This window comes from Eubalaena glacialis, chromosome 1 (assembly GCF_028564815.1).
Source record: "Eubalaena glacialis isolate mEubGla1 chromosome 1, mEubGla1.1.hap2.+ XY, whole genome shotgun sequence".
In the NCBI taxonomy this organism is placed as follows: Eukaryota; Metazoa; Chordata; class Mammalia; order Artiodactyla; family Balaenidae; genus Eubalaena; species Eubalaena glacialis.
Window position 1 is genome coordinate 239,495,328 of NC_083716.1, and position 21,294 is coordinate 239,516,621.

Here is a 21,294-nt window from a genome sequence, read left to right on the forward strand (position 1 = left end):
CACGCATAGATGAGGGGCTCCAGGGTCCAATTACCCCGTGCGGAGATGTAACTGCCCACATCACCAATTAGCGCGGAACCTCCCGTCCCGGGCCTCTGGCCCCTGCTGGTGACGTCTGCTGGGGGCACAGCCCTACTGGGCTTCACTGCTGACACCCCCTGTGTCCTGTCCAGGTGTCCAGGCCCTTGACCGAGCTTCCCCCCAGTCCACTCAGTCTCCAGCCACACAGCACTGTCCTTACCAAGACCTCTGCTACCCCTTCCTTTGGGGCTGGGGAGGGTATGACTCCTGCTTGGGGACACGGGCTGCTCCATGTGCCATGACCGTGGCATGGTCCAGGGCAATGGACTCGGTGGGGACCCTGCCCTATCTCAGGGTTCATGGATGTTATTACTCACAGAGGGGCAGGGAAATTTGAGTTTCTGGCATAAGAACTTTTCCCCCATATATGTAATCAACACACACACACCATTGTATTAGTCTCAGCCAAAACAGGCCCGTCTTGCAAACATTTCCAAAAGATGGGTTTGTGTTGGCAGGAGAAACGGGAGTGACCTAGAGACCTGTGCTTGCCCAGGGAGTCTGGGGCTGCCTTTGTTGGAGAATCACTGAGCTTGGACATGGGGAAGAGGATGCAGAGGGGAGGTTGTCATTCTTATGAATACCCCAACTTGCCAGTGACTTTCCTGCTCTCGGGAAAGCCAATGGAATGAAAAAAGGATGGCCGATTACAAAATGGGCAGACAGATGCTTCATCAAAGAGGATAAAAGGACGGCCAAAAGCACAGGAAAAAGTGTGCACCACCACTAGCCACAACCTCACTGCTGGCCAGGATGCTGGGAGACGGGAACTCCCAGACACTGCTGGCGCGGCTGCAACTCCGGTCGTACCGCCACCCTGGGAAACAGCTCAGCAGTTTCTTGTAAAGCCAAGTGTATATTCACACGAAACCCTGTGCACGAATGTTTACAGCAGCTCTTTTCATAATCGTTAAAAGCTGGAAATAACTCAGATGTCCTTTAACAAGCAAACTGTACTACGTCCACGCAATAAAAACAAACCAGCTAATGAAGAGTGTGGATGGAGCTCACATTTTTATAAGTTTTTGTCCATTTGGATATCTTCTTACATTTTCAATGTGCATTTCCCTAGCTGCTGATAAAATTGGGCCCCTGCTCATACACTTAGCATCCAGTTGGCTCTCTTTCTTGAGAAACAACTACTTAAGTCTTTTACTTGGTTTTTTTTTTTAATTTTTATTGAAATAAAGTTGATTTACAATGTTGTGTTAGTTTCAGGTACACAGCAAAGTGAATCAGTTATACATATATATATATCCACTCTTTTTTAGATTCTTTTCCCATATAGGTCATCACAGAGTATTGAGTAGAGTTCCCTGTGCTACACAGTAGGTCCTTATTAGTTACCTATTTTATATATAGTAGTGTGTATATGTCAATGCCAGTCTCCCAATTAATCCCTCCCCTCCTTACCCCTTATCCTCTTACCCCCTGGTAAAAGACTTAGTCTTTTACTTGTTTTTAATTGAACTCACTGTATTTCTTTCATTGATTTGAATTCTGTATTCATAACTTCAGGTGTTTTTGGTAATTTATTTGTATTACAAGTATATTCTCCACTCTGTATATTGGTATATTCTCCATTCTTCATCCTCTCACTAATTTCTTCTGATGAACAGAAGTCCTGGGCACCAGTCTGTCTGGGTGCCCATCCCTTCCCTACTGAGTCCATGGGACTTGGGGCAAGACCACCTGTTCCTAACTCCTGGGAGAGTATTAATTAGTCTAAGCCTGTATACTAAGCGTGGTTGTTACATCCATTTGCCCTCAATAGATCCACAAGAACCCAGAATTCAGAAAACCAGCTCACAGTGTTGCCTTGGAAAGAGTTCAGCTTCAGGTAGACGTGTGACCTAAGTTGGCCCATGGTGCTGATAGAGGGAAGTTACTCCTTATTAATGGAGAGATGCCTTCTCCGTTATCAGTCTCATTGGTTCACGTTTTCTTTTAGGTTGGCACTGTTTAAGAAATGTTTGTTCTCTCAAAGTCACAGGGGGTCTCCCGTGTCCTATTTGGGAGGCTGTCTGGACTTCCCTCCTTGCAGACCACATTTATGCATTCCTTTGCCCTCAGGTGTTATCTTTCTTTCTCTCCATTTGTCATCGATTTTAGCCCAAACTTTTCCACCTTTGCAAGGGACATTAGTTTCAGCCCCTGTGCTAGTCCAGAATCCTGGCAGCAAGGCCAGTCCAGCAAGGGCCTCCCCCTCAGCCTGTTCCCCCCACGTGGGGGGGGGCACCCAAGGGCAGAGTCCACGGGCCTCCTCAACCACCGACCACACCGCTGCATTCCCCGCCCGCTCCAATGTTTCCAGAGAGAATGGGGCACAAGTCACCCCATCTCCCTCGGAAATTCTGGCCTAAAGGTTTAAAGCATCCTTATAGTTTCTTGCTGAGGGGCCTTCCCTGCTTCCAGCACCTGCAGTGGCAGCCCTGGTCCCAGGACCACTGCACAGGAAAAGGAAAGTTGAGAACTGCATCTCCCCCTCCCCCTCCCCCAGCAAAGGAGGCGGCTACTGAGTAGGGACCCTCTCCTGGCCTCCCTCGTGCTGAGAGGGAGCCAGTCCTATGTACCCTTTAAACAAGCGTTTCGATGACCCGTTCCAACTCCCTATCAAACCACTACTCTGAGGATGAAATGCTACATGATGTGTCCACCGGATACGGTGTCTCTTTGCCCACTGTTGGACACCATGGGCTGTAAAGCGTGTTCCCGGGTTTGAAGAAATGTAGCTCCGTGGTCCAAATCGGTACAGTATCTTATTTCCAGTCTTTTTACAGTATTTCAGCATTTTCATCTACCATCGGGTATGCAAAGCCTTGTCCGGAGTGTCTCTTCCCATCAGGACCCATTTACAGCCTCCTGGAGTGCCCGGACAGGATGCTGTCCGTCCACGTTGAGCTGCCCTTCCTAAACCAAGACTCTTATGGTTGGTCAATCAAGAGACAGTCATAGGACGTTGTCCATGTGGCAGCGGGATCTGGCCACTCCGCAGATGGTTCTAAAGCCAGCCATAGGCGAAGAGGCTCCCAGCTCGTGAATACAAGGAACCGGCCCTCCCACTCCCTGGCAGCATGCTCCTGAATGTCCATTTCCATGTCATCATGGAACTCCCTCCTTATCGCAGTGTTTCTCTGACATCACCCAAGACATTATGGGTATCTCCGGCTTCAGAACTATTTTATGTCCTCAGTCTTAGGGACACTCGCACTCAATGCCCAACAGCAACTGGTGATTGTCTCTCAGATGGTGTGTGCCATCACCACTGGGTCTGGAACCGTCCTGGTCCAAAATCCCAGTGTTTGCCACTGGGCGGCACTCACGGGCTTTAGCCATGAGCTCCAGTCTGCAAAGTGTGACTTAACAGATTCTTCCAGAGTCATAACTGAGTGGGGATCATCAGGGCCAAGGGCCTGGTAGAGCTACTGCTTTTGCAACTCAGATATAACCTGCTGTTGTTCAGTCCCCCATTGAAATATGGCCTTCTTTAGGGTGTGGATTGGAGCTAGCAGTATTCCCCAATGTGGCATTTGCGTCCTCCGAACAACCCAACAATGCATGGTGTTTCTCCTAAGTTCCAGGGATAGGCAAGGACTGCAGTTTATTTTCAGTTGCCTGTGGGATGTCAAGAGTGGCTTCTCCCAAGAATTTCACTGTCTGGTCTGGCCATTCTGTCTTTGCTGGAAATATCAGCCAGCTTCTATTAATCACATGTATCAGCATCGTACATGTCAGTCCCAGCTTGCTCTTCAGTGTCTGATATTATTTTGGCAATACTTGTTCTTTCCAAACAACCCTGGCCATCCTACCCAGACACTTTTGGTGGGACCCTCTCACTCAGACTAGTGCCCTCTGGGGGGCTGTTCTTGTCCCTCATCTCTCTGTAGTCATTTGCCCTCCCTCGGTGACCTCCAAGGTCACTATCTCCATATGAGGTCCTCCAATCTCCACCATCCCCATCCGTAATGCACAAATACTAAGTGTGCAGCTCAGTGATTCTCATGAGAATCCCCGTGAAACTACCATTCATGTCAAGACTGAAAACACTTTCAGAACCAAAGAAGGCCTGCTTTTTTGTGTTCCTTTCCAATTAATACCTTGCTCCGAGGGTGATGACTATTCTGATCTCTAATAACATAAACTGCTTTTGTCTGCTTTTGAACATTATAAAAATGGAATTACATAATGTATACTCTTTTGTCTGGCTTATTTGTCTCACCACAGTGCCCGTGAAAGTCATCCATGCTGTTGCATGTAGCAGTGCTTCATTCTTTCCCACTGCTGCCTAGTATTCTATCACATAGATATACAAAACTTATTTATCCTCTCTACTGTTGATAGCCATTTGAGTTGTTTCACTTTGGGGGCTATTATAACTCAAGCTGCTATGAGCAATCTTTTGTATATCTTTTGATGGTTGTAAGTACTGATTTATATTGCAAATATACCAAGTAAACTAAAATTGCTGGGTCACATGTTTAACTTTAGTAGATAATGCCAGTTAAGAAGACTTCATGATTGTTTATACAGAAAATTTCAAAGAATCTATAAAATATCTCTTAGAACAATAAATAAGCTTAGCAAAATTTCAGAATACAAAGTAGGCATCCAAAATATTTATATACTAGCAATAATATTTATATATACTAGCAATAAACAATTGGAATTGAAATTTTAAAAGTACCATTTACAATAGCACCAAAGAAATGAAATGCTTCAGTGTGACGCTAACAAAATAAGCACAAGATATATTCACACAAAATTATAAACACTAATTTTAAAAGTAAAGAAAGCCTAAATAAATGGAGAGAGAATTTTTGGTCACGAATTGGAATATTCTATACTGTTAAGATATCAATTCACCCAAATTTGATCTATAGATTCAATCAATGCAAACCCAATCAAAATCCTCACAGATTTTCTTTTTTGGGGTACATATTTATGAGCTAATTCTAGAATTTACATGTAAATGCAAAGAAACTAGAATAGCTCTGTCATCTATTACCGATTAATAAATTACCCCAAAATTAGAGGCTAAAAAAACCAAAAACAAACAAAACAAAACAACAAAACATTTGTCGTCTTACAGTTTCTGTGGGTCAGGAATGTGGAAGCAGCTTAGCAGGGTTGTTCTGGTTCAAGGCCTCTCTTGAGGCAGAAATCAAATGTCATTCTGGGCTGTGGTCATCTAAAGGCTCAACTGGGGGAGTATCCACTCCCAAGATCACCCCTGTGTCCACAGACAAGACTCAAAAGTTCTACTTCCAAGCTCATTTACGCATCTTTTCGACAGCACTGACTAATGACATTGCAGTTGACTTCCTCCAGAATAAGCAATAAGAGACAGAAACAGAGAGAAAGAGCGAGAGAGAGAGAGAGAGAGAGAGAGAGAGAGAGAGAGAGAGAGATGGGGAGAAGAAAACCCCAAGATGGAAGCCAGAGTTGTTTCATAATCTAATCTCAGAAATACATCCCATATTTTTGTGTATTCTATTCATTTGATTCATTTCTATCCCACATGAATAATACACTCCTCATTCCATCCCAGGGTTCCCAAAATCTCATCCCATTACTGCATCAGCTCAAAGTTTAGAACCTTATCATTTATATTAGGCCCAAGTGTGGATGAGGCTCCTCAGGTGTAGTTGCTTAATTATGGCTCATTGAGTACAGTTTTTCTCCATCTGTAGACTTGTAAAACTAAAGAGAGAAGTTATTTGCATCCCCACACACCAAGATACAATGGTGGGTCAGGAATAAGATAATGTCGATAGACATTCCTGTTCAAAAAGGAAGGAAATGGGAAGCACAAAGGTGTCACTGAACCATAGCAAGTTTGAAATCTAGCTGGGAAATTCTGGAAGTTCCTTAATTATGTCTGGACTGCCTGGGAATAATTCTCTCTGGCTCTTTGCTCTGCCCTCTGGGTTCTCAGTTCTGCTATTTGACCCATCTTTCCTTTTACATGAAAGGTGTAAAGTGTGTTTAGCTAAACAGCTCTCTCACCCTGACTTCTGCCCATACACACAATCCCGGGGACCAGAAGGCCTCTCCTCATTCTGACTTATCACTGCCCTCCTCACAGCTAGCTGGTGGTGCTTCTGCATATTTAACTCTTTTAAGAACCTGGAAGGTGTCCTGCAAATCTTGGGGCTCCTTGAGGCAATTCCTTCTATACTTTGGCATTCTGCTGGCAGACAATGTCCTTGTGCCACACAGAGGTACCATCGTGTGAGTAAAGGGGTCTTTGGGGCGTATCCTTGTTCTCTTCTGAAAGACTTTTTATGACTGAGGCACCACTTCAGATCCTTCTAAGGTCTTAACAAAGGATTTCATGGTCACACCCTTGGCTTGATTTCTTTCCCCGTTTTCCTAGCAGTGCCCTGGATTTGAGTTTTTCTTAGAGCTCATCTCTTAACTGAAGCACCGTTTGTCATCTGGAGAAAATGAGAATTTTCAAAACCACAGATTCCTGGCTCCTTTTTGTTTAATAGCATTTAATTTAGTTGATCTATATCCTCTTGCATTTTACTATAAGGATCAAAAAGAAAACAGGTGCACCTCCAACACTTTGCTTGGAAATCTCCTTAGCAAGACATCTCAATTCATTAACCATAATTCCTACTTTCCTCATTAACACAGGCAATAGCGTTAACAAACTTTCTGCCACTACAAAACTGGTGTCCCCTTCTATTCAGTTTCCAATAAAACCCCCCTCACTTTCCTGTAAGCCCTTATCAAAGACCATGGGGCTTCTATAAATAGCTTCCTCAAGGCACCCTAGACTTTCACAAATACCTCATCAAAGCTCAATGCCTGGTTCTAAAGCCACTCTTACATTTTAGCATTTTGTTATGGAAGCACCCACTTCCAGGTGCCAAAATCTGTTTTAGTTATCTATTAATGCACAACAAATTATCCCAAAATTTAGCAGCTTAAAACAAACACATATATTATCTCACAAAGTTACTGAGGGTCTCCCATCTGGGAACAGCTTAGCTGCAACACTTTGAAGTCAGTCAAAGTTTTGGCTGCAGCTGTAATCAGCTGAAAGATCCACTTCCAAGCTCACTCATGTGATTGTGAACAGATGTCAGCTCCTCACTGGATAACTCACTTCCTTGCCAAGTGGATCTCTCTATATGGTGCCTGAGTGTCCTGACAATATGAAAGCTGTCTTACCTCAGAGAAAATGATGAGGGAGACAGAGAAGGAGAGAGAGATAAAGAAAGAGATCAAATGAGAAACCACAGTCTTTACATAACTAACCTATTCTTGGAAGAATCACATCATCACTTCTGCCATGTTCTACTCATTAGAAGGAAGTAACAAAGTTCTCAAGGGAAGGGAACTAAACAAAAGCATGAAACCAGGAGGCAGAGATCTTCTGGGGGCCATCTTGGAAGTCGCCTACCTACCACACAAATCATAGACTGGAAGAAAAAATATATATACACATATGTATTTTGCTACCAGTCCTTATTTAAAATTATAAATATAAACATATATAAATATATATATGGAGAGAGAAAGAGAGGCATTACATAATGATAAAGGGGTCAATTCTCTAAGAAGATATAACAAACTTTAATATGTATGCACCAAACAACAGAGCATCAAAATGCATGAGGCAAATGTTGTAGAGGAGAAATAGAAAACTGCCAGGAGAAATAGATGAATTCATTATTACAGTTGGAGATGTCAACACTCCTCTATCAGAAATGGGTGAAACTAGCTGGCAGAAAATTAGTAAGGACATAGTTGAAAACAACGCTATCAATCAATATAATGGACATCTATAGATTACTTCATCAACAACAGTAGAAGACACATTATTCTCAAACTTGCTTGGAACATTCACCAAGATAGATCACCTGCTGGTCTGTAAAACACCTTAACAAATTTAAAATAAAAGAAATCTTACAGTTTCTACCCTCAGCCCACAATGGAATAAACTAGAAATCAGTAACAGAAAGATAGCTGGAAAATTTCAAAATACGTGGATATTAAACAACCTATTCCTAAATAACATAAGGGTCAAAGAAGAAATCTCAAGAGAAGTTTAAATATATTTTGAACTAAATGAAAATGAAAACACAACTCATCAGAGTTTGTGGAGTACCGTGAAAGCATATATTAGAATACAAGAAAGGTCTACGATCAATCATCTAAGGCTCCACCTTAGGGAAACAGAAAAAGAAGAGAAAATTAAATCCAAAGTAAGCAGGAGGAAAGAAATAATAAAAGTTAGTGCAGAAATTAATGAAATTAAAAGCAGAAAAACAAGAGAGGAAAATAATGAAACCAAAAGTTGGCACTTTGAAAATATCAATAAAATTGATAAGCCTCTATCCAAGCTAACTAAGAAAAAGAGAAAGAGGACAAAAATTACTAATATCAGAAATGACAAAGAGAACAGAACTACAGATACCATGGACATTAAAAGGATAATAAAAGACTACTAAAACAACCCTATGCCAAACAATTTGACAACCTAGATGAAATGAAATGGACTGATTCCTTGAAAGACTCAATCTTCCAAAACTCACACAAGAAGAAATTGACAACCTTGTTATGGCTGTATCTTTTAAAGAAATTAAAACAATAACTGATAACCTTCCAAAACAGAAAGCACCAAACCCAGATGGGTTCACTGGTGAATTCTACCAAACATTCAAGACAGAAATTGTGCCAGGGCACACCGCAAGGAACAGTAGCCCCCGTTCGCCACAACTAGAGAAAGCCCACATGCAGCAACGAAGACCCAACGCAGCCAAAAATAAATAAATTAATTAATTAAAAAAAAAAAAGAAATTGTGCCAATTCTCTGTAATTTCTTTCAGAGGATAGAAGCAGAGGGAACAATTCCCAACTCATTCTATGAGGCCAGCGTTTTTCTAATACCAAAACCAGATGCAAACATTACATATAAATAAATAAAATTTATTTATTTGCGGTGTGCGTGGGCTTCTCATGGCGGTGGCTTCTCTTGTTTTGGAGCACGGGTTCTAGGCACACGGGCTTTAGTAGTTGCAGCACGCGAGCTCAGTAGTTGTGGCTCACGGGCTCTAGAGCGCAGGCTCAGTAGTTGTGGTGCACGGGCTTAGTTGCTCCGCGGCATGTGGGATCTTCCTGGACCGGGGCTCAAACCAGTGTCCCCTGCATTGGCAGGCGGATTCTTAACCACTGCGCCACCAGGGAAGTCCCACAAAGAGTTTTAAAGAAGAAAAATATTAATGATAATACCTACCTTGCAGAGTGGTTGTAAGCATTAAGTGATAATATGAGGTAAAGATCTGAGCAGGGAGCCTCACCCACACTAAAGAAGAGCCAGACACAATCCTCGCTCACAGTATGCTCTCCAAAGCCATGTTGCTTTGACTACACTCTTTGGGACTGTTAACCAGTAATACGCGTAGGTCACGGCTCACACTGAAGTGAAGTTACTAGGGCGGGGTGGGGGGACTTTATCGATTAATGCATTAGTTTTTACTCTGGATTTTGGCCCTTCAAGTCAACGTGAAAGGACGTTGCTCTGTCATTTCCCTGACTGTCGAGCATCTTGTCAGATGCTCAGTGGCCATTTGCACGTTAACACGTATAAATTTTTCATTCCTGCCTTTTGCCCACATTTGCATTAGGTTGCCTGAGTTTTACTGTTGGTTTGTAGGAGTTCTTTATATATTGTGAATGAGTCCTTTGTGAGCTACATATACTGCAATACTCCCACAATTGCAGCTCGACTATTCCTCAATGGCATCTTTTGCTGAGCAGAAATTCTTCATTTTTTCTTGAGCTGGGTGTTTCTATAACCTCCACTTGTGCAGATGGGAAATGCAGAGGTAAGGAAGTTAACGAATTTAGAGGTAGAACCACGACCCGGGCCTGAGTGTCCAAAGCAGGGCGCTCCACTGCACTGCTCCAGGGTGAAGCCCGCTCTGTCCCCTCGGAGGGCCAGTCCAGGCAGGTCTTGTCACCTCCAAGAGCCTCAGCTTATTCACCTGCAAACTGAGCACATGACCCTCCCCTCTGGAACATTCTGAGGACTTGATGGAATATAAATGCTGTGCTCACAGTTGGCTTTCAATGAAAGGCATCTTTGGGGCATTATTAGGACCATCAGCAAGATGCTAAGTAAAGAAAAAATACAGCTAACTCTTCCAAATGTTCTTTTCACAGCAGGTTTGGTGGTTTTCCTGTCTCAGCAGCAAAAGTTCCAGCAGGTTCCTTCAACATTTATTTAACTGCTCTGGGCACAGTCGGGGACAGAACTGAGCCTTCCAAGTGACAGGATAAATTAAGTCTCAGCAAAATAAATATTAAAGTTGAAAGAGTCAAAGGAAAAAAATAAAAAACAAACGAAACCAACAGCAGCGGCCAAGGACTGCCGGCTGGGGCGATCATCTGGGTCCCCATACAGGCCCCTTGCGACAGGAAGCCTCCATCTGCCGACCCCAAGTGCCCTTCAGCGGTACAGAGTTGTCTCTGTGCTGCCAGGACACGGGCCAGTTCTCAGTGGAGCAGAAAACGCTGCGGGGCGGGGCGGCAGACAGCCCAGCGCGCCTTCCTCCAGGCAAGGCCCACCCGGCCTGCAGGTCTCAGCCAGGCCCTGACGGTCTCTCCAAGCTCGGGAATTCAGCCACGAAATCCGTCCCTCCTTTACAGCTAATGTCCCTGACCTCGAAGGCCAGGCCTTCCTTCTCTGCTTCGGCTGCAAACCGAGGACCAGAGAAAGCGGAGTGGGACCCCAGCTTGGGGCAGACGCAGGAGACAGGAAGAAGAGCCATGAGTGCCGTCCTCCGCCCCAGCACCCCTCCCTGCTCTGGGGGCCCCCTCGCCACCCTGCTGGCGGCCCACCCGCCCACCTCTGGGCCCTGCACACACCTGGGCCGCTCTCCCTCCCTCTCCTGAGGTTCCCTCTCCCACTCACCTCAAGGAGTGGGCCCGGCCCCTGGCTGCCTGCTCTCACACCTGCCCTCACACCTTTACACTGTGTTTTCACAGGCTCTTTGCTCACTGCCCTTTCCCACAGGGCTGTGAGCTCCATTTTCTGTGAGACATTCACACACACACACATCTGATCATATATATACACACAAGTATCATCAGAGCCGTGGGCCACAGTGGGTGTAGAGCAGGAGGTGTACATGCACACACACACTCACCCCCAAATACACCTCTTCACACACCCAACGAGAGGCGAGCTCTATGTATCAGATGAACAGGTATAAACGTGCCAGGTAACAGCCCACCTCCTGCATCTCCGCTTCCCCATCCACAGGGCCCTATGGAACCCCCGCCAGGTCAAAGGCCACTCTGTCTAGGGGGTGCAGGGCTCCCCGTGGTGTGCAAGCACCAATGCTTCCTCAAGCGACGATCGTTCACTGTTTCCACGGTCTGTTGCCAGGAGGGAAAATGCTGGAACCAACCTCCTGTCCTGGTTCCGCCGGGTCTCCAGTCTTCATCATGGCCACGTCGCATGGTCCCCCCACCCCGCAGCAGCGTGGGCAGTCTTCCATCACTCAAAGCCCTTGCCCTCCAGTGAGTAAAGCGGTGCCTTGCCGCCTTAATGGACGTTTTACCAACTTCTTGTGATTCTGACCACCTTTAAGTACTTACTGGCCCTTTGAACTTGTTCTTCTGCAAACTGACTTTTCAGTAACCTGTGCCCATCATTTTCCAATGCGTCGCCTCCTTCATGCCACTTTGTAAAAGTTCTCTACGTCTGCAAATACGATCTCTTCAGCCCTTTGTCTGTGAGCCAGGTTTCCTGTATTCCTTCCAGATCTGCTGGTTGTCTCCTGGCTTTGTGGTCTCTGCGGAGAGAGAATGCAGCCCTTGACGAAGGGTCACGGTCCGGCACCTCTCTGCCTCCCAAACGCTGAGTCACCTGGGGCAAATCACTTGTGCAATGAGAAGACAGTGTTTGTGCAAGGATAGGGACTCAGGGAAGGAAAAACCCAAGCACAGAGCACACGGCGTTCCTGTGACTCACGAACGTGAAAACAACACCGCAGCTCATGTTCAAGGTACCTGCTCCGGGTGCAACTCGAATTCACTCAGTGACCCCTCTCGCACCCGTACAGGGAAGGTGTTCATGGTACCCTCACTTCACGGGCTCAGAGGCTGCGGGTGTCCCAAGACCACCCAGGGGGAGTCGAGCTCCAGGGACGCTGTTCGTCACAGCCTTGGCTTGAGAGCTCTCCTTCTCCCCCCTCCCTCTCCCCATCCCCGTCTCAATCAGAGCTGAGGCCAAGACATTTCTGGGGGCAAAGGAGGGGGCGGTCTTGTTTGGCAGGGCCTGTTTGACCCCGGTGAGGTCTGGCCTGTCCCACCTCCGGGGTCTTTGAACTGAGGGTCTCACACGGCAGCCTCTCTCTGGCCAGGTGTGACCTGAGAACAAATGGCGGCACGTGAGTCCCAGGTTTTCCCTATGAGTCATGCGTGGGCAGTTCCTGAGGCCTGGAGTTCGGTGCCCCGGCCCCGAGGGGCCTGGAGCCACGAGGCAGCGGCGTGGAGCTCCGGGCAGGTGCTCTGTACCCCTCTGGGTCAGTCTTCTCCCCTCCCAGCAGCACCAGGACTCGGTTATCACGCTGTTGTCTGTTTACATGGATCAGACACGCACCGAACACCTGCCACGTGGGGGATACTCTACTCAACTGCAGGGACAAAGGGACCAGCTGCCTTCTAGCGCAGTCACCCTGCAGGCCAGCTGACTGTCCTGGACATCACTCCACTGTCCCCTCCCCTGGACAACCTCTCTGACCGCAGAGCACTTGCTGTTTCCACGGAATCACACTCCCTCGTGATGAAAGCCACTAAAGCCACTTATGAGCAGTTTATTTTGTGACTTATCAGATAATAATTATTCACACACAACACAGGCACCTAAAAGACCCCTCAGCGTGGCCGTGACCATTCAGTACTGACCCCAGCTTGATGCTGGGGGTGGACGAGTGACATGGAGGTCTCAGGATGCTCGTGGAGAAGCCGCTCGTCCCGTGAGCCTGTCAGGGAGGAGCGCGGGCAGAGCTGGGCGGGGCACTCGGGGACTCGCCCTCTGCCCCCTGCCCCCTGCTGAGACCCGAACTCTGAGACTCAGGCTCCAACAGCCAGTGGAAAGGCCCAGCGCCCGAAGGCCCACCTCTGGCCTCTTGAGGGACAAAGGAGCTTTTTATTTTAGCACCCTTTTCTCAGCACTTTCTCATCTTGGCTCCAAGCAGCATTCACAGCAGTAAATTTTCTAAAGTCAATAACGTGCCTTCTTAAAGATGCTACTTGTTTTGGAAGCGCCCCTAACCCAGCTGCTCAGTGTTCGTCCAAGAATTCAGAGGCCTGCCGCCTCTCCCTGGCGGCTTCCTGCGCATCTTTCTACTCAACAAGCGGCCAGCGCAGAGGCTGACCGTGAGATGAACGCTTTCCCTCTACCCGGGAAGAAGGAGAACTCTAAGGGCAGGGGAAGTAGATGGTTTCTTCAAAGGCCATGACTGAAGTCCTCAAACAGCTCAAAGCATCAAAACAGTTCTATTCTCCAATTACCTCCCCAAACCCAGATTCTCAAAAACCAAAGCCTGTATAACCCACGCGCTTGATCACGTGGTTTAGGAAGGGCTCCCTTCATTGGAATCCTAACTTCCAAGAGCCCGCAGCTTCACAAGGATCCAAAACACCCCACGTTGGCAGATAATACTCTCCAGGTCCCCACCACAGCTACCGAGCGGCGGTCCCCCACGTGCACCCTCCCCTGGAGGAAAGGGCCTTCCCAATCCTGCGAGCTGTGAGTGGGCACTGCCCTCCTGGCTCACAGCGAGAAGCGTGGACACTGCCGACGGGCCAGGGGGTGGGACGGACAGAGGGTGTGCCAATCAGAGGCCTTCCCGAGTGCTTGCTGCGGACCCTCAACCCCCAACGGGGTGACGCTGGCAGCGGAACAGCAGGGCACCATGGGAACCACACTTCCCGTGTGGACAAAGACCTCCTGGGCCAACGGAGCCAACAGGCAGGGTGCGACCAGAGGTGGCCTGAGTCCCGGGGTCCTCTGCTCGCCTGCCTTTCCACAGCTTTCCAACAAATTCTTATTCTTTCACTTCCAAGGATTCCAATGCAGAATGCTTCCTTCCTTTCTCTTCTCCAGCCCCTAGGAGTCTCCCTCGCCTTCAGCCCATTCTTCTCCCAGTGGCCGCAGGCGCTCCGGCCAGAGTCGTGCTTTGCCTTCCTCGTGTCCTGCAACCAGGTGGCAGCCGAGCCTGCGGTGGAAGGTGGCACAGCTTCCCTCTGCCACAGGCTTTCTAGACCGGCACGCAGGCCAATCTCTGTGATGCTGGTAGTTAGGAACAGAAAGTGAAGAAACTGTGTTTTGTCACTGTGAGTGAAAACATATTACGGACAATGGCTAGAGTTTCTTCGTCAAAGGTATGAGCATCTCCTGAGGTAGCCACCGCCCCCTAAGGGTGGCGGCCAAGTCACAGCGAGAGGAGGAAGGAAAACAGTGACTGTGCACCTCGGCCTCACGGTACTGAGGAAGCTGCAAGGGTTCTGTGACAGCAAAGGAGGCCTAGAGCCTCGTGCGTACGCGGAGGCCTAAGTACGTGCAGAAGACCCGTGCACGCACACGTGCGCACACGCACACACGCACACACGCGCACACACGCACACGCGCGCACACGCACACACGCGCACACGCACACGCACACACGCGCACACACACACAGCTGACACTCACCGAGCACACGCACACGCACACACACGCACACACACGTGCGCACACGCACACGCACGCACACGCACACACGCGCACACACACACAGCTGACACTCACCGAGCACCAGACCGGTCTGCAACTCTAAGGCCAACACGGAGCCCCCTGGGGTCCTACAGCCTCAGCCCGGGAGGGACAGGCCAACTCCTCACCCGGGCCCACGGCAACCCTTTCTTTGCCTTGGCTCATTGCCTCCTGCTGAAGATCACAGACCCCAGAACTAGAAGGCACCTCGGAGACCAAGAGCTCTGTTTACCACCGAGGAACAGAGGCCTGAGGCAGGGGAGCTGATGGGGCACGACCACGGCTCCTTGGTGACATGCTGAACGCAGGGACAACTTGGGGCCATCACCGGCCTGAGCTGTCACCACACCCTTAACACAGTGAAGCGCAAGCCCCGAAGGGCCGTATTTACGTAAACCTCAACGGAGCGGGCTGCAGGGCAACCACCTGCTGGCTAAGAACTCGCCCAAATGCCTAGTTGTTCCCCACAGAACCTTCCGGGCCTGCTTTGAGGAACCCGCTGAGGAAACTTAACTGCCTGTGACTTGACCTCAAGAACAAGCAGATGTCTCTCCCTAAAGTCAGACCGTGCAGCTCGCCTGGAGGCCCTGTCACTCTGGCTGCAGATCTGAGCTGTGAGTCTGACACAGATGTAGCCCCGAAACCCGACACAGGGCAAGGCTTCCAATGAAGGGTGCTCCCAGTTTCTCCCAAGCTGGTCTTTCCAGGGACGCTGCCCTCGTGTCAGCCCCTTGAGCCGCGCTAGATGACTGGCCCTCCCTCCCGGGGGCCGAGCTCCATCAGGACGGGCCTGCTAAGTGGCAGAAGCCCACTCGGCACTCATGAGAAAACAGGCAGAGGGAACGTCTCGTTCTGTTTAAAATCTCACCTGGTCTTCGGTGAACTGTCTTTCATAACCAGGCCATCCAGGTGCTCCGTTCGGCAGTTCTCACGGGGAAGGTCAGCACATCCCAACTCACCTACTAAGTGGCTCTGCTCGACTCTGAGCTGTGGGGACCGATGAAGCCGTGTGCCCTGGGTCTTTCCTTATCGAAGAAACATTCTTCACTTCGAGACTGATATGAAACAGTAATCTTAGTGTTTACAACCATTATCAATTGCTGAGCTGGACCAGCAAGAAACTTCCCCCGTAGGTGCTACGCTCTCCTGTGAGATGGACCAACGCACACGTGTCTCAGGTAGGAGGCGTCTCTTTCAGTCATTACCGAGTTGCCCTGCTTCTTCAAGCCTCAGATTTGGGGACAGCAGTTGCTCTGACGTTGGGAGGGGAAACACGCAGCTACATGTGCCTCCAGGGGAGGGACGGGACCCAAGTAAGGTCTCAGAGGCACTTCCAGGAGCCGGCCTGCACCGCTTACGGGTCTAACACAAACACCACGTTAGCAACCGTGAGCCGTCGGAATTACTCAAGGCCACAAAGCAAAAAGTGCACCGTGCATTTCTATGCTGAGACCTGTTTCTCTTAGCATGGAACACAGGCGTGCATGTACACATATGCCCCAGGAGACGTCTAGGGATTGTAATATTCACTCAAAAATGCAAGCATTAAAATCACCCTGCAAGTAATAACATCACTTTTTTTAATTGAAGTTAAGGACAAAAGGCGGTCACATTCAGAGATTAACAGGCTTCACCCAGATGGTTAAAACCATCTTTTCCTTCTTCGTTAACCATCTCCTAACTTCAAGTGATTTCCACAAGTTCTCCGGAACCATCTACAACTGTCCTTTGAGGCGATCCACCACACCACGGCATGACAAGGCCTGAGCAAACGCACCGCTGGACACACGTCACTGGATATCATCGTCATCAAAGAGATCTTCAAAATCTACAAAATGAACAAAACCACACATTGATGGGGCACACGAGGCCTACAGCTGAGGAAATAACTACAAAATGAGTTATATGGTCATTCAAAACTAGAGAGAAAACAGTGAACAATCTGATAAAGGACTCTTCCCAGGACAGGGTCTCAATTTTATCCAACCGGGGCTCATACAGTCCAAAGGGACAGTAGTCCAGAGTGCACCTTTACTCTTGTTTCTATTTAGATGACGATCTTAAGAAAATGCATGAGGGCGTGTTCCGGACCACGTGGGCGACCCCTCACAGCCGTGACTGCGTGCCCGTGAGTGCGGCCAGGGCTCTGCTCTCGCCAACGCTGCATGGAGGGAAGGGGAGGTGGGCTGAAGCTGCCTGAGGCTCGCAGCCGTGAGCAGGAAACTGCAGAGCTGGGGGGAGAAAGGTGGTGGAGGGACAGAGCCCCGTGAAAACGACTCCCTTTAAGAGAGTCTGACCTATAGTTAAGCTTGAGAAACGCAGCCTGAGCCCCATTCCCACTAGAAGAAACGCCAGAAATTCACAGCGCACTGCATCCTGCGAGGGGGTCAAAGCCAAACTCATGGTTATTTTGTCCTTCTGTTCACTTCTTTGTATATTTTCTACATTCCCACCACGGGTATGTGTTACTTTCACAAGAAGAGAAAAACCCACTCATGCGTACCGTGCACTGAGAATGTGCAGAGTAAACGAAGAGCCAGAGAGAGGACGGGTTGGTCCCCACACCCCTGCTCCCCGGGGGAAGGCGGCACCCAGGCACCTCCTGCCCCGCAGTGGGCCCCCAGCCCCGTCCCCCGGACGGTCCCACCGGCGCCCGCCTCTCCCACCGCCTGGCCGGCTCTGTGGTCCCGCAGCTCCGCCACTCTCCCCCCAGCCCCCAGCCCTGCAGGTGCCGCCTCCTGAGAACTGCCTCAGGATGTGCCCCTGGCAACCCTGCGCCCACCTGTCAGGGCTCTCGTCCCCGAGCTGTCCCGGCCCACCCCTTGTCTAATGCTCCCATTTTGTAAACCGCTGAGTGAGGAGAGCAAACCTCGTTCAGGGTTTGAACTCCACTGCCTAGGGGACAACAGGCCATCAAAACCTAACTGTTCAACCAATGAGTGAACAGGACTAAGGACAAGTCCTTCCAAGGCCACTCGGCCTTCTCGCGGGGAACGGCTCCCCGCACACCCGGGCCGTCACAACCTGCCGGGGCGGCGTCTGCGCGCCTGCGCTCCTTCTCGTCCCTGCCGGGCTCGGACTCTCGGACTCGGAGGGAGCAGCGCCCCGATCCGCTCCCGTGCTCACCTGGCCTGGCGGCCTGGGTCCTTCCCACAGGTGCTTCTGTCAGAATTAAAGGGCTGCTGGTGGAAATCACGCGAACTTGAACTCTAGAACACAGCCAACGGTCTCTAATCCCCGGGCTGGCAGAGGAGGAGGGGGGCTTGCGAGGAAACCATCAAATTGTGAGTGGATCGTGCCGTACTGGGGACCACACACCCCTACCCGGGTGAGGTCCTAGCGGCGGCTCTGCACCCCGTGCTCTCCACACCTGCTCCCCCGGAGAACTTAACAAACGTCACCCCCCTCAGTCCTGTGGGGACGCTGCCTGGGGAGAGCAGCTGGGCTCCCGGGAAGGCTGCCCTCATGCAGCAGCCTGGCTTCCCGTTAGGCAACAACTGCCTGAAAAGCAGCCAGATAAAACAACACGGGCTCCGGCGTCAGAGAGGTTTGGGGCCGCTGAAAACCAACATGGCAAGGTAACGTCCTAGCTGCCACTAACCAGTGACAAAAGTTCTTTGTAGTGGCAGGCACCCTGGATGAAAGACGGATGCTAAGAGATAAAATACCACTTAACTCTCCTAAGAGAGCGATCTTGTGTTTCTACTTATGATTTAACCCTTGGTAGGGATGAATATACTCTACAGGAACAAGGCCTGAGGAAACCAGAAGGGAACACGAGAAGTACCCCCTCAAACGTATGTGAAGATTTCCTATAAAGTTAGTTTCTCACTGTTTATTTGGTAAAACTCCACCCATGTTCCTGAAACTAGCATTAAATCCTTAAATGCGAATAGCTCCCGGTTTCAGAGGAAAGGGGCGGGGAAGAGCAGGCGTGTGGCTGTCACTCTGCACAGGCAGCCCAGGGGACAAGGACCCAGTGGCAAACAGGGAGAGGAAAGCACACCAGCCATCGGGAGAGAGGGGAGACGAGAAAGCCAGACGGACCAGACCCTGCTACAGTTTCAGGTGTCCAAGTGCACGTTCACGGCTCAAACTCAACAGCTGGAACGTAAGACTGGAAGCTTTCTTCCCTCCTGAAAAGCAGGGCTGCACGGCGTTCCAAGAACGGCACAGGATCTGGCCTTCACTGGTCTACGATCCAACTCGCTCATGTCACAAAGTTGCTCCGCTGCCTAACTTGCAGAAGAAACAGATTAAAACCGGCAAGCCAATCCCAGCGTCCTTACCATTAAAAAAGTCTGCGTGAACTGCCTTTTCATTGGCTGCCAAGTCCATCAGGAGCCCGGTGCTGCCTCCTGCCTGGGGAGGGAAAGGAAAGCTCATGTCAGCGGGGTTCTCCGAGAGGATGAGTGGTGGAAGTGCCACGCAGGCGCCACACCACTCCTGGGCAGAGTGTCCAGGTCGGAGACAAAACTTCGCCCAGGGGAAGGGAGGGAGCGGGAGCAGGGGAGGCAGGCGGCATTCCAAGGAACTACGGTGAGGGTCTCCTCAGGTCTGACGTCCCTAGACCCCTCTCGCCTTTCACGCAGAGTCCTGCCGCTGCCCCAAACAGCAGCAGCGCCGCGTAGCCCGGACAAGGGGCCCCGAGCGCGCGCGACGGAGCCTGAGCACTGCTCTGCTGGGGCTGCCCCTGCTGCGTCAGAGCGCTAAACCACTTCCCCTGAGAAACTGACCTGCTGACCCGGGGTTCTGCGGAGGGGGGCGGTGCCATCACGGGCCTTCCCACTGCCACCGCTCAGCGGTGGCAGGAAAACAACGCCACAAGCAAAGCTGCGCAACGTGGCGAGGATTCCGAGCCTCTTTTAGAGTCACGTGGTGACAGCTAGAGCAAAGGCCTCTGGTGGCAGCACCCTGGACGTCCGGCCCACAGGCCCTGCTGCCACCCTGACTCCCAACCGCCCCCAGGCTGTCTGCCCTGCCTCGATGGCTCAAAGGGCGGAGCACCTCCCGTCCTCCCTTAGCAGCGGGGACTCTCACAGCCTCCCTTCCCTCCTCACGCGCCCTCCCCCGCCCCGTCCCCACGGGAAGCTGCGCAGATTCTACCTGTGACACAGCTGCGGAGCTTGCGCCTACCTCCCTCTGGAGGCACTGCCTTCATTCAGACCCTCCTCGCGCCCCCCGTCCCCCCATTTGTACTGCCCCACTCGCTCACCCCAAACCCTCCAGAGCGACGGCGCCACGAACCAGTCGGAGCCGGAGCCGTCACTGCGCACCTTAAAGCCCTCCAGCCACTCCACGCCTGCCTACGGTAGTGCCTGGAGCACAGGACTGAGAAGCAGGGGGTGACTGCAGGTGCCTCGGGACTGGGGTGCAGAGGGCCCACCTGTCCCAGGAAGGCTACAGGCGATGCACCATCTGCCCCCCAACCCCGCCTGCCCGGCTCCATCCCATTCCCGCTCTCCCAGGCACGACCTGCCCTCCCCTAGAGCCTGCCGGCCTCGCTCCCACGCCCCAGCGCGCCGCCAGCATCTGGCTGCAGCCAGCTACTCTCTTAAGCCTTTGCTGGGCCACCCCAAAGCCCGGGGGGTTCTATCAACCCGTACCGCCTCTTGATGCACTTAGAATTGGCAACCAGCGTCTCTCTGTGCTCCCGGGACGTCCAGGAGCACACAGAATGGGTCTGTCCCCGCTGAGGTTTGAGAAGGAGAAATCGAGGTCCGGACCCCGCGGAGCCGGCCTGACACTCCGAGCTCACACCACCAACACCAGACAGGAACGCCCTGTGCCCAGAGGATGGGGTGACACAACGACCCTGCGCAACTGCGGGAGAGACCCGGGCCCCGCGCGGAGCACGGACCTGCCAGGCGCCCCTCTCCCCCGCTCCGCGGGCTGGCGGCCGCTTCTTTCCCAAGGGCCGTTGGTCAGCCGGGCTCTCGTCTCCCCTCCTCCCAGACGGGGACTCGCCCCCGCCGCGCCACAGCACGCCACCCCGGCCGGGGCCCACTTCCTCCCCCAGCACCTGGCACGAGCTCAACCCCGTCCCCGGGGTGCCCACCAATCGCCCCTGCGGGGCTCCAGGCCGCGGGCACCGACGCTCACCGCTACCCCGGCCCGTAGCCATCCCAGCCGCCACCTCACTGGGTTCCCGGAAGCCCCATTCTCTCGCCCGAGGTAGGAACCGCCGAGACTGCGAACGCGGGCCGGGGAACGGGGCCGCGCAGGCCGCCGCCTTCTCTCGCCCCCGACCCGGCCCGCACCCGACAGCTGGCCTTGGCTCCGCTCCCGCCCGGCCCGACGCCGCCCGCCTCACCTCGTCCAGATCCACGTAGGGCCCCGCGCCCTCGGGAAACATCTCGTCCACCGCCGGCTTCATCCCCGCCTGCAGCTCCGGCGTCCCCGACCCACTTCCGGCCCGCTGACGCCCTCTT

General features: G+C 51.1%; 1 protein-coding gene across 1 annotated transcript; it reads right to left on the reverse strand.

The window, feature by feature from the left end:
- Positions 1-16,426: 16,426 nt before the first annotated feature.
- On the reverse strand, positions 16,427-21,294 carry COPS9 (COP9 signalosome subunit 9). Its single transcript, XM_061206435.1, has 3 exons — positions 21,177-21,294; positions 19,153-19,225; positions 16,427-16,691 (listed from the first exon to the last, which is right to left on the reverse strand). The coding sequence occupies exons 1-3, from the start codon at positions 21,237-21,239 to the stop codon at positions 16,654-16,656; spliced, it is 174 nt and encodes a 57-aa protein (XP_061062418.1). The 5' UTR covers positions 21,240-21,294; the 3' UTR covers positions 16,427-16,653.